The sequence below is a fragment of the Syngnathoides biaculeatus genome, chromosome 11 (assembly GCF_019802595.1).
Source record: "Syngnathoides biaculeatus isolate LvHL_M chromosome 11, ASM1980259v1, whole genome shotgun sequence".
Taxonomy (NCBI): Eukaryota; Metazoa; Chordata; class Actinopteri; order Syngnathiformes; family Syngnathidae; genus Syngnathoides; species Syngnathoides biaculeatus.
Window position 1 is genome coordinate 6756065 of NC_084650.1, and position 12603 is coordinate 6768667.

Here is a 12603-nt window from a genome sequence, read left to right on the forward strand (position 1 = left end):
ACCCACAAAACACGTGTCCTTAGGACCTGTGCAATCCATTTTTCACGACGAATCGGGTCTTTTGAAACATGTTAAGAGTGAATCCATCCTACCGAGTATTCAAGCAATATCCAGCAACACAACGAGCCGGCATTTTGGCTAAAACGCGGAAAAAACTGCTAATTTATCGCCTGTACAAGAGGTACATGCACTCCACTCTGTAGCTGAAGTTGTCTGCATAAGACATCACTTGCGGCTTCTTCAACCCCACGCTGTCCAAAAATTTTTCATTGTGCGATAAGGGGGGGGGGGGGGTTTATCTATATACGGCAACGTTTTAACGTATGAACAAACTGATGATCCATTTTAGCCGATTTATTGGGGGTAAACATACTAATTTTCATGTTTTTGGTGTCAATGGTACTGTAAAGGAAGAGCTGGTTAAGAATGTCTTGGAGGACACAAGAGCGTCAGATAGTGTGATGAAACAAACTTGAAAATTTAGGGTGTTATGTACAATGTGATTTGCGGCTATGCCCCACAGGTAGGATGTGACCTAGAGCTGAAAGAAGAAATTCTGGAAGGAACTTGATGAAGTAGTTCTGAGTGTCCCAGACACAGAGTTCCAATTGGTGCAGAATGGACATGTTGGTGAAGGAAACGGGGGCGATGAAGAAGTGATGGGTAAGTATGGCATACAGGAAGGAAATTTTGAGGGACAGATAGTGGTGGACTGTGCAAAAAGGATGGAAATGGCAGTGGAACACTTTTTCCAGAAGAAGCACGAACATAGAGTGACCTACAAGAGCAGTGGTAGAAGCACGTAGGTGTTAGAGAAGAAGAAGAAAAGTTACTGACTGGAAGGTAGAGGTAGGAGAGAGCGTAGCTCGACAGCATAGAATGGTGGTGTGTAGGATGTCTCTGGTGGTGGGGAGGAAGATTAAGAAGACAAAAGGTAGAGCAGAGAACCATGTAGTGGAAGCTGAGAAAGGAAGAATGTTGTCCGGCCTTTCAGTAAGAGGTGAGACAGGCTCTTTGTGGACAGGAGGAGCACCTGGAAGACTGGACTACTACAGCCAAGGTGATAAGAGAGACAGTCAGGAGAGTATTTGGTGTTATGATGGGAAAAAAAAAAAAAAAAAAAAAGAGGTGAAGTATAGTACTCAAATATTGCACTCATAAAATATAATCAAATATTGTATTGACAATAACGTGACTCAAAAAGTAGCCATCTAATTTATTTTATTTTACCAGAGTAAAATGTACACAGTGAAATTACAAGTATTGAGTAAATAACTCTTCTAGACAATGTGGTAGCAAGTCACTTTTTGATTCGTAAACTAAAACGTCATTGCCCAAAAACAGCGCCCAATCAGACAGTTGCACGCTCGGGCATGAAATAGTTGAATAAGCAATAACTGGTATCAGTACCATGTAATATTTAGATCTTTCTATCAGAGCAAAAGCACCATTGCATGCAGCATTTTTTTTTGTCTCGACTCTTGATTTATCTAAAGTAGGTCACGAGCGTACAACCACAACTTCAGACCAATGTGCTTGCATATTAGTCCACCAAAGAGTAATACTTGGAAATTCTGTGCGTGTTGATGATGGTTGTGTGGAATGGATTTAGCTATAAGCATTCAAGGCAAAGGAAATAGCCTATGATGACAGCAACCTTCACAGGAAATAAAATCCTCTGATCTACAGTATAAGGGTCAAATAAATGGCTTATTTTCAGATTAAGATGCGGAATTTCACCAAAAGGCAACTGACTTGATAGTCACTCACATTTGAAAAATGTACAGGTGTGGTCAGTCATGGCCCTGATAAAGTTACAGGTGTGGTCCACCAGTCATGCCTGCAGATATAAAGTTGTGTGTGTGTGTTCTGTTTGTAATTATGAGTGTACCCCTTTAATAGCGGAGGGGGGCGGTGTCAGGTAAACTAGAAAGTAGAAGTAGGCTGACCAGAGACTGTGTGCTTCAGTGTTTTAAAAACAAAAAAAAAAAAACGCTCAGGCTGTGGTTCACTGCGCGAGATCAGTTTTTATGTGCGCTGAGTGCACAATTGTGTAGTGCCGCATCTTATAGGGAACACTGGTCAAGACTAATCAGAATAAGCGACTTTTCAATATCTATGTATTTCTACTCGTAAGAAATTTTGTGTGTGATTTTTCGTGCTTGACTGCAGATTTGCAAGTGCGATGTCTTGCGGGCGCGTATGCGCCATTCAAATCACAGTGACTGTTGTATGTATGTAGGCCAGACCACCTAGAAGATCTAACAACTAGAAAACATTGTTCTGTACCTTGGGCATACGCGACATGCCTCCGACCAGAAGCACCTCTCCAATGTCACCCTTGGACACCTCTGCGTCTTGCATGGCCTTCTGACAGGGAGCCACTGTGCGACGGATCAAGTCTGCCACAAGGCCTTCGAACTGAGCACGGGTCACCTTCATGTTGAGATGTTTGGGGCCAGATGCATCCATGGTCAGGTAGGGAAGATTGATGTCGGTCTACAAGGAAGACCGCACAATGAAGGACAAAGCACCCCAACTACAAAAGTAACTTTCTTGAAATTACAAGTAATCAACTGATGCTATCCCCTTTTGGAAATACTTGATGTCCCATGCAGGAATCAAAATCAAATTCAAGTACATTATGAATGAAATTTAAGATTGATTGAATAACTTAAACGATTTCCCAAGGTCATTTATCGGATAAAAATGAACTGAACTGCAAGAAGAAAAAAAAACATCCTTGTGCAGGGATGCCAAGCTAAAGAAAGTTGCCATTTATAGGTCTGTTCAGAATAATCATGTTTAATAATCTCAGTAAAACTCAAAATCTCTACAGTGGAACCTTGATAGGACCAACACATCGGAGAAGAGGTCGGTCGAAGTTTTTTGGTATTCGTTTTTCATGGCCGCAAACGCCAAGTACAGTAAAAAAATTAATGTAATTAAAAAAAGTGAACCAAATTTATTGAGAACACTACATTCTACTCCAAGGGTGAGGTAACTATAAAAAAAAATTAAAATGTCTTAATCCTTTAGCAAAATGAGTTTAGGCTGTTAACAAAGCATCGCCATTATTAATGCTTACTCATATAAAACCATGTCCACTACCATAGCACTTCGACTTAGCCCTTACAGTGTTGAGCTGAAATTACCAGAGTAAATTTGTAAATTTAAATTTTAAAAACATCTTGTTTCAATAGCAATTATTTTTGTGTTGCAGCCCCATTCCTTCGCTTACACAACTGAGTCTACTCCATCCTCTCAAGGATGGCGTGTACCTGAAGCGAAGACGACAGCTCACACTTGGCCTTCTCAGCAGCCTCTCGGACTCTCTGGAGGGCCATGCTGTCTTTCATCAAATCCACACCAGACTGAGGTGACAACACAACATGGAGATGAACAGCCAATTCAAATGATGACGACATGGTAGATACTGCTTCTGATTAATTACCTCTCTCTTAAATTCCTTGACGATGTGTTTGAGAAGCGGCAGGTCAAAGTCCTCGCCTCCAAGGATCGTGTCACCATTAGTGGACTTCACTTCAAAAACTCCCTTCTGTATCTCCAAGATTGAGATATCAAATGTACCTCCACCAAGATCATACACGGCAATACTGGAATAGAGATGTGCTAGTTTTAAAGTGAAGCTAATTTCCATCAGAAATCAGTCTTACCATGAAAACTAAATGAGTCTTGTATTGGGGATGGTCGATAAGTGTAAGGCAGATACCGGAATTATTTTAAAAGGGATCAGTTAGTTATGAAGGCTGGCAATATTAGTCACCAATAGTAAAAGGGGTGGGTGGGGAATAAATATATATATATATATATATATATATATATATATATATATATATATATATATAGTCTTCCTTGCCGGTAGTTCATTGGTCACTTTACAATTGAGACAATATGAGACCCGGGATCCACTTGTCTGGACACACTGAGTCCTAGCAATGGCAGAGAGGCCCTACAATTTATCACGGAGTAGATACAATAAGCCTCCACTATATGACATATGTTCTCATTTTGTACATACTGTAGTTGGTTACAGATCACCACCTAACTTCTACCTTTGAACTCGTCTTGAAAACAGATGTCAATCAGACAGATGTAATCACTCGTGATTTATGTGAATAAAAAGAAGCTGCAAGGGGACACGAGCTGGAGTTGGTTGGAAAGCAGGGAGAGGTCCTGTCGCTTGAAACCTTGTCTGTTTGCCTTCTTTTAATGGAGAGTCAAGCTTTTTGATCCTGACATTTGGTCCTTCGAGCCGGATCCCCAACACACCACCGCCCATCGAGGAGGGAGAAGACACACCGAAGTCTGTCGACAGCCAGGAGCATTTAGCTCTTCCTGAAGAAAAGCCCTGGTGGGACGTGAATTGACCCCTCGGTACAGGGCACTTAACCACACCTCCTGAAGTTACATCACCCCACGTGTGCTAACCTCAGACAAACAATTAGCAAAAATGACAGCCCAGGAAGAAAAGACTAGAGCGAAATCGTCTCATTTACCAGCTGATTTCTCACTCGCATTCTTAGCGAATAGTGAAATATCGCTGAAAAGCAGATAGCAGGGCTTCAAGTATTTCAGCGAGGTGTATTTCAATGGTATTTACATGCATATCGACGGAGAAACCATTGAAATTAGCGCAAGATCTTTCCGGAGTCAGAGGAAGACCGAGAACCCACATAATATAATATATTATAACCCAAAAGACGAATTCATCATTGACAGTTTCCTATTTTCGTGTTACATATCACACTTGTGTGCAGAATCTGTATGTGTATCTGTATAGCTGTTTGTGAACCGCCGTATGAAGGAAAAGGCGAGGCTTGATTTACGAGTTGTTTCGTTTTCTTTGTGTAACGTCACACGCTCCCCTCAATAATTATTCTTGAATTAGTGCCGAACCTCGGTAAGTCCCGACCGAGTACGACAATCACTACTTTATAGTGTCCTCAAACATCCTTCCTTCAGTCTTGGTGCACATCAAAGGCTTTTAGGACTCACTAGTCCAGTTTAGCTTAGCTCGGTAGCCGCCGAACAGAGACACATTTGTGCAGTCAGATCATCGCAAAATATCGCTCAACACAGATCAAGTGTGTCAATCATTCACACGTAGCTATGTTATGCAAGCGAAGAACTGCTAATTCATTTATATGAGACATGTATAGAAAATCAAATATAGGGCTTACCTTTGTGCAAACATATCTGTTCCGGTTATTTTAGATGGATTCAGTTGATCATACGATCTCCCACAAAGTTTTTTTTTTTTTTCGTACTCTATCTTCTGTTAGATGGATTCAGTTGATGATGCGGTCTTCCACAAAGTTTGATCCATCGAAGACATTTTTCGTACTGGGTCTTCGGTTTTGGAAAGGGTACGAATTGAACTCCACCAACTAGCCTTTCAGGATACCTGTCGTTACTATTACAAAGTCCGTGACTACACCTCTTAGCCATATCTATTGTTAAAGAACCCAAATACGCGATAAAACTAACAAAAGCTATACTGGACCATGCAACATTGTCTGAGGGAACGGCGGGTGCAAAAAAGGGGCGTGTTTATGCAGATCTCTGGTCAGCAACGCGGATGACGCAATTTCTACGGAGGGGTAAATTCGTGGCCAGGCCAGTGCCCAATCTCCCCTCGGTTGGACGAAGGTTGACGGAACAACGGCCGTCCAGACAACGCTTGAACCGGTAAGTAAGGCTACCCCGCCAGGAGGAGGTTTCAAGGCTACCCCGCCAGAAGGAGGTTTCAAGGCTACTCCACCTTTAAAGATGGTATTTATAAGGATCCATAAATGTGCGAGTGGGTGAATGAGAGTGTGAAGGCCATTACATACTTGTGGACTCATAGGTTATGGATGGAAACCTAATGATGCAAACAGAAGTCTGTGTTCCGATGAAGTACACAAGGTAGTGGATTAGGATTAGGTCCTAAAAAGGACAAGTGGTCTCTAAGGGACAAATGTAGAAAAGAATAATGGTGAGGGGGAACAGTAAGTTTACCCTAGAGGGGATGTAAACTTTATGGAATAATGTTTACCGGGCAGCATGATATTTCTTTAAAGAAAAAAATAAATAAAAAAAGAAAAGAGAGAAAAATAACATCTTAAATGGCTAGTTAACAGTTGAAGGATGCAGCAGGTTGGTAGAAAGATTGATGGCAAGTGTTACAGGGAAGTAATGAAAAGCCAAGATTAAGATTTACACCTTAGGATGAGACATGAGAGGATGCGAGAGATTGGTTAGCATAGGCAATAAAGAGAAAGGCAGGAGTCAGCTGAAGTAATGCAAGCAGTGGCTGTATTAAAACCAGCTACAACAGTTTAAAACAGGCTAAAGAAAGTGACAGGCAGAAAGAGAGCCGTAAGAAAAACTTGAAAAAAAAAATGAAAAAAGAAAAAAAAAAAAATGCTGCCTCCCTGGGAAACATTCACTGATAAAAGCGCCAAGGAGGCAGCAACAGGAAAATATGACATACATATTGACAATCACAAACCCCCAACCCACCTATTGATTTAACAGTTCTAAAAACAAAAAAAAACTGAATTAGAAGATAAAATACATTAGTGGAATCAAACTGGAGGTCTGCGGGCCATTTGTGGCCCCAAAGATGATATTTTGCGGCCCTCACATTACTTACTATGAAAGTGAAATGATGGTGTGGCCCTGAAGTTTTATATGAATGGCACTTTACAGTGTTGTGAGCGGAGCTGGTGAACCTACCAATCACAGTGGGGTTGTGGCTTTCGGGGTGCGACAGTGACAAGTCTTGATGCATTGAAATCATTGAAATTGGTTTTTCCATGGAGAGCTTTATTAGTTTTGCGCACAACCTGTTTACAGCAGCTTCCTTGCTTATCTTTTGTGCTTAAAAAAAAAAAAGACAAATTTTCTCTTTTAAATTGTGTGTAACTAGAATCACTGAGGGTGTAGTGGTACACACGCCTGCCTTTGGTCTTGGCAGTGTGGGACCGATTCCATAATGACATGTTATGAGAAATTGTGTGCATGTGCACTGAGGCTGCATCCCAGCCTCAGCCAGAATGTGCCTCCAGCGGCCCGAGGTGAATTGACTTTTCAGTGGAAAACCTGTATTACCAAAAAAAAAAATCTGTTTAAAACACTGGCAATTTTGAGTCATGGACCTTGCCATGTCTCAACAGGAGGGATGGTAATGGTAGCTATTATACACTGACATTTTCGCACTTTGGATTAAATTCTTACTAAAAAGTTTTTTTTTAGATCATGTCTTAATTGCTGCAAACACAATACTCAAGAGAACTGCAGACCTAAGAGAGGACAGTTTCCCCAAGCTAGTCACCCTTTCCAGTTTTTACACATAAACTTGATTGAGTTGAACAAAGTCCAGCATTACAAATGTTTAGTATTGATCTGCCCCTTATCTAAATGAGTAGAGATTTTTCCATGTCCATGTGCTGATGCTATTACTGTGGCAAAGTTCTTGTGTAAATATATTATTGCTTCTCATGGCATCCCAGAAAAATTGTACGGCAACAATGGGCCACATTTTGTTAATGAAATAAAATAAATCTGTAAAGTAGCTGCAAATCTAGAAATAACTAAACAATCAGGATTAGTGGAACCAAGCAATGGGACAGTGAAGTCCCGATTAAGGAAAACTATGGAACATACAGGGAGAACCTGAAGAGAATGTTTACATTTAGTAAAACTGTATATTAAAATAACCCAAACAGATAAAGGATTGTTCCCCATTTGAAATAGTATCTAGTAAATTAGATTAGACTGCCCATGATAGAGCAAGAAAATACTTTAGCTGATTGGATGAAAGAGATGCTGCTAAATAAAACTGTGAAAAAAGCAAATGATCTGCCGCCAACTGTGCCTTCTTCACAGGTGCTGTTGGTGTCCAATGGTGATTGGGTCGTGAGAAAAGTCATCAAGAGGAAGTGTTGGTCCACACCTCGCTGGGAAGGTCCTGACCAGATCTGCTGACCACTCCCGTGGTGATAAAGATAGTGGAACGTCCCACACGGATACACTTATCCCACTACAAGCCTGTGGCTCCCTTTTCATTTAACGACGAGTAGTGGTGGAAGTCCGGCAACAAAGGGTGGGGTGGCAATAGGCTGCCCTGGTCTCAAACCGGTGAAGAATTCATCTGATCCGCGCTTGAGCATGTTAGGTAAAGGAGAGCCACTATTGGGTCTGCTGGCGTTAGTGCTGATCGGAGCATGACTCCTCCGCACTAGCCAGTCTGGGACTGTGCGTGTTCGTCACTGGATCTATGGACATGAATCATCATGGAGCAAGGACAATCCCACCTCTCCAACGGACGTCAACACCTGGTAATCTTATGTGAATATGGTGTCCCTCCGTGGACAACCAATGACAGATCAACAAGTGTGGTGAAGCTGGAACTACGCAGATGCCCCGCCGTGAAAAGAAGTCTGCAGCAGCGGCGAGTCCGACAATGCTAAAAAAAGTCGACAAGGCGGGTGGCAATCCACAAGGCCTGTGGAAGCAGTCCTTCAGCAAGGGCTACCTGTACGTTCTCCCTTAGCGATAGCTACAGTGAAGAAAAGGATTTGAACACCCTGCTCCAGTGAAGAAAATGAGTATTTGAACATCCTGCTAGATTGTAAGTTCTCCCACTTAGAAAATATGGAGGAGTCTGAAATTTTCATTGGTGTATGTCCACTGTGAGAGAGATAATATAAAAACAAAAATCCAGAAATCACAATGTATGATTTTTTTAATTTGTGTGATACAACTGCAAAAAAGTATTTGAACACCTGTGAAAACCAATGTTAATATTTGATACAGTAGCCTTTCTTTGCAATTACAGAGGTCAAACGTTTCCTGTAGTTGTTCACCAGGTTTGCACACACTGCAGGAGGGACTTTGGCCCACTCCTCCACACATCTTCTCCAGATCAGACAGGTTTCTGGGCTGTCGCTGAGAAACACGGAGTTTCAGCTCCCTCCAAAGATTTTCTATTGGGATTAGGTCTGGAGACAGGCTCGGCAACGCCAGACCATTGATATGTTTTCCTGGCTGTGTGCTTCGGGTCATTGTCATGTTGAAAGACCCAGCCACAACCCATCTTCAATGCTCTGACTGAGGGAAAGAGGTTGTTCCCCAAAACCTCACAATATATGGCTGCGGTCATCCTCTCCTTAAAACAGAGCTGTTGTCCTGTCCCATGTGCAGAAAAACACCCACAAAGCATCGTGCTACCACCCCGATGCTTCATAGTAGGGATGGTGTACTTGGGATGGAACTCATCATTCGTCTTTCTCCAATCATGGTTAGTGGAATTATGACCAAAAAGTTCCATTTTGGTCTCATCTGACCACAAAACCTTCTCCCATGACTGCTCTGTATCATCCAAATGGTCAATGGGAAACTTAAGACGGGCCCTTTACATGTGCTGTTTAAGCAGGGGACCCTTCCGTGGCGTGCATGATTTCAAACCATGACGTCTTAGTGTATTATCAGTCACCTTGGAAACGGCGGTCCCAGCTCTTTTCAAGTTATTGAACAAGTCCTGTCGTATAGTCCAGGGGTGATTCATCACCTTTCCAAGGATCACTGAGACCTCTTGAGGTGATATCTGGCGTCGGGCTCCACTTCTGGATTTTTCTTTTCAAATACTCATTTTCTTCACTATGTATAAAGTTTTGTGGTCATATGAGACCAAAATTGAAATTTTTGGTCATAATTCCAAGAACCATGTTTGGAGGAAGACGAATGATGACTTCCATCCCAAGAACACCATCCCTACTGTGAAGCATGGGGGTTGTAGCATCATGCTTTGGGGGCATTTTCCTGCAAATGGGACAAGACGACTGCACTGTATTAAGGAGAGGATGACCATTGTCATGTATTGTGAGATTTTGTGGAACAACCTCTTTCCCTCAGTCAAAGCACTGAAGATGGGTCGTGGCTGGGTCTTTCAACACGACAATGACCCGAAGCACACAGCAAGGAAAACCAAGAAATTGGTCCGTAAGAAGCATATCAAGGTTCTTTTGTGGCCTAGCCAGTCTCCAGACCTAAACCTAATGGGAAATCTTGGGAGGGAGCTGAAACTCCATGTTTCTCAGCGACAGCCCAGAAACCTGTCTGATCTAGAGAAGATTTGTGGAGGAGTGGACCAAAATCCCTCCTGCAGTGTGTGAAAACCTGGTGAACAACTATGGGAAACGCTTGACCTCTATCATTAAAAACAAAGGCTACTGTACCAAACATTGGTTTTCTCAGGTGTTCAAATACATATTTGCAGATGTATCACACAATGTTAAAAAAAATAAAAAAAATAAAAAACTGATTTCTGGATTTTCTTTTCGGAATATCTTTCTCACAGTGAACATGCACAAATCATGAAAATTTCAGACCCCTCCATGATTTCTAAATGAGAGAACTTGCAAAACAGCAGGGTCTTCAAATACTTATTTTCTTCACTGTATCTAGTGTGAAGGCTTGCGTTTGTCAAGCAGACTAAGAGAAGCTCATCCATGCTTTTATCTCAACCAGACTTAACTTATGTCATGGTTTTCTGACTGGGCTCCGCAAAAAGAGCATTAAACAGCTGCAGCTCGGTTTGTGACCAGAACAATGCGGTCAGATCATATAACTCCAATTCTAAAGTCTTTACACTGACTTCCAGTCAGTTTTTGAATAGATTTTCAAGTTCTGCAACTTGCCTATAAATCACATAATGGTTTAGGTCCTGGATCCATGAAAGAAATGCCAATGAAATGAAAAACCAGTAGGACTCTGAGATCAACTGATTTAGGTTTAATAATGGAGTGCATTGTTCAAAGGAAACATGATGAAGCAGCATATAGCTATTATGCTGCAAAAAATGTGCTATATAAAATAAATTAGCTTTGGTTTAAAAAAAAAAAAAAATTGACTAGTTAACTCCAAACCAAATTTGTTTATATTCTGACTTCAACTCATGACATTTAGTTTAGAATCATTTCTACTCACATCTTGTCCTGGGTTTTGTCCAAACCATAGGCCAGTGCAGCCGCTGTAGGCTCATTGATCACACGCAGGACATTCAAACCAGCAATCTGACCAGCATCTTTGGTAGCCTGAATTCACAAATACATACTGTCTACTCAGTAAGGTAAAGAAAGACATTACTTTCAAGTATGCAGTGGGTACATAAACCATCTTCAGTTCCGCTTACCCTAACTACTAGCGTTACGGTCGTGCTGGAGCCTATCCCAGCTAACTTCAGGCGAAAGGTGGGGTACACCCTGAACTTTTGTCCAGCCAGCCACAGGGCACATAACCATTTGCATTCACATTAACACCTACGGGAAATTTAGTGTCTTCCATTAACCTACCCTGCGTGTTTTTGGGATGTGGGAGGAAATTGGGACTACCTAGAGAAAACTCACACAGGCATAGGGATAAAATGGAAACTATACACAGGCGGAGCTGAGATTTGAACACCGGTCCCTGAGAACTGTGACGTGGAGATCACCAACCGTGCTGGTAAAGTAAATTAAATTGTTTTCCCCTCCTTTGTTACATTACAGTAATTTACTAAAATTTAATTTCTTCCTTTTCTTCTCCTTAGTATACACCCAGCTCCCTATATTGAGAAAATAAAATGTTGAATTGTTGAAAGTTTTGATCATTTTTGAAAAGTTAAATATCAGTATTGATACCCATCGCTCCGTATTGAGTAGAACCACTGCTTAAAAATAAATAAATAAACATGAGTCTTTCTGGGAATGAACACACCTGGATTTGTGGCTCCTTTGCCAATTCACACAGGAGATCCTTTCCGGTTCTGTTAGGTTGGATGATGAATGGAAAGCCATTTTCAATTCTCTACAAAGATGCTCAACAGCATTTAGGTCAGGGCTCTGACTATGCTATTTATGAAGTCACAGAGTTGTTCTGAAGCCAATGTGTTGTTTTAGCTGTAGGCTTCGGGTCATTGCCTTCTTGGAAGGTGAACCTTCGACCACGTCTGAGGTCCTGAATTCTGTGGAGAAGGTTTTCGCTCAGGACATCCATGTAATTGGCCATATCGTATTCAACACCCCCCCCCCCCCCCAATTGCAACCAGTTGTCCAGTCCCTATAGCTAAAAAAACCAACATGGCATGATGTTGACAAAACTATACTTCGCTGTTGGAACTGTACTGACAGGTAATGAGCAGTGGCTGGTTTTCGCAACACATACCGCTTAGAAAACTAATGCCAAAAAGTTTTTTGGTCTCATTAGACTAGAGAATTTTATTTCTCATCATCTTGGAGACCTACAGGTGTTTTTAGCAAACCCCATGTGTGCTTTTCTGCATCTTGCACTGAAGAGAGGTTTCCATCAGACCACTCTGCCAAAAAGCCCCGAATGGTAGAGTCCCCAGTGATGTCTGACTTTCTTGAACTTCATCCCATTTCCAAATTGCATCTCTGGAGCTAAGCCGCAGTGATCTTTGTGTTCTTCTTTACCTCTCTCACAAAGGCTCTTCTCCCACGATTGCTCACTTTGGCCGGACAGCCAGCACTAGGAAGAGTTATGGTCGTTCAAACGTCTTCCATTTAAGGATTATGGAGGTCACTGTGCGCTTGG

At 41.8% G+C, this 12603-nt stretch overlaps 1 protein-coding gene across 1 annotated transcript in view; it reads right to left on the reverse strand.

Moving 5' to 3' along the window:
* hspa9 (heat shock protein 9) overlaps positions 1–12603 on the reverse strand; it is a 42270-nt gene that overhangs the window by 19917 nt on the left and 9750 nt on the right. The window contains exons 7-10 of the mRNA XM_061835944.1: positions 10999–11105; positions 3455–3617; positions 3282–3374; positions 2290–2499 (exon numbers count right to left, since the gene is read on the reverse strand). Of these exons, the coding sequence (XP_061691928.1) occupies positions 2290–2499; positions 3282–3374; positions 3455–3617; positions 10999–11105 (573 nt within the window). The remainder of the gene's footprint in view (positions 1–2289; positions 2500–3281; positions 3375–3454; positions 3618–10998; positions 11106–12603) is intronic.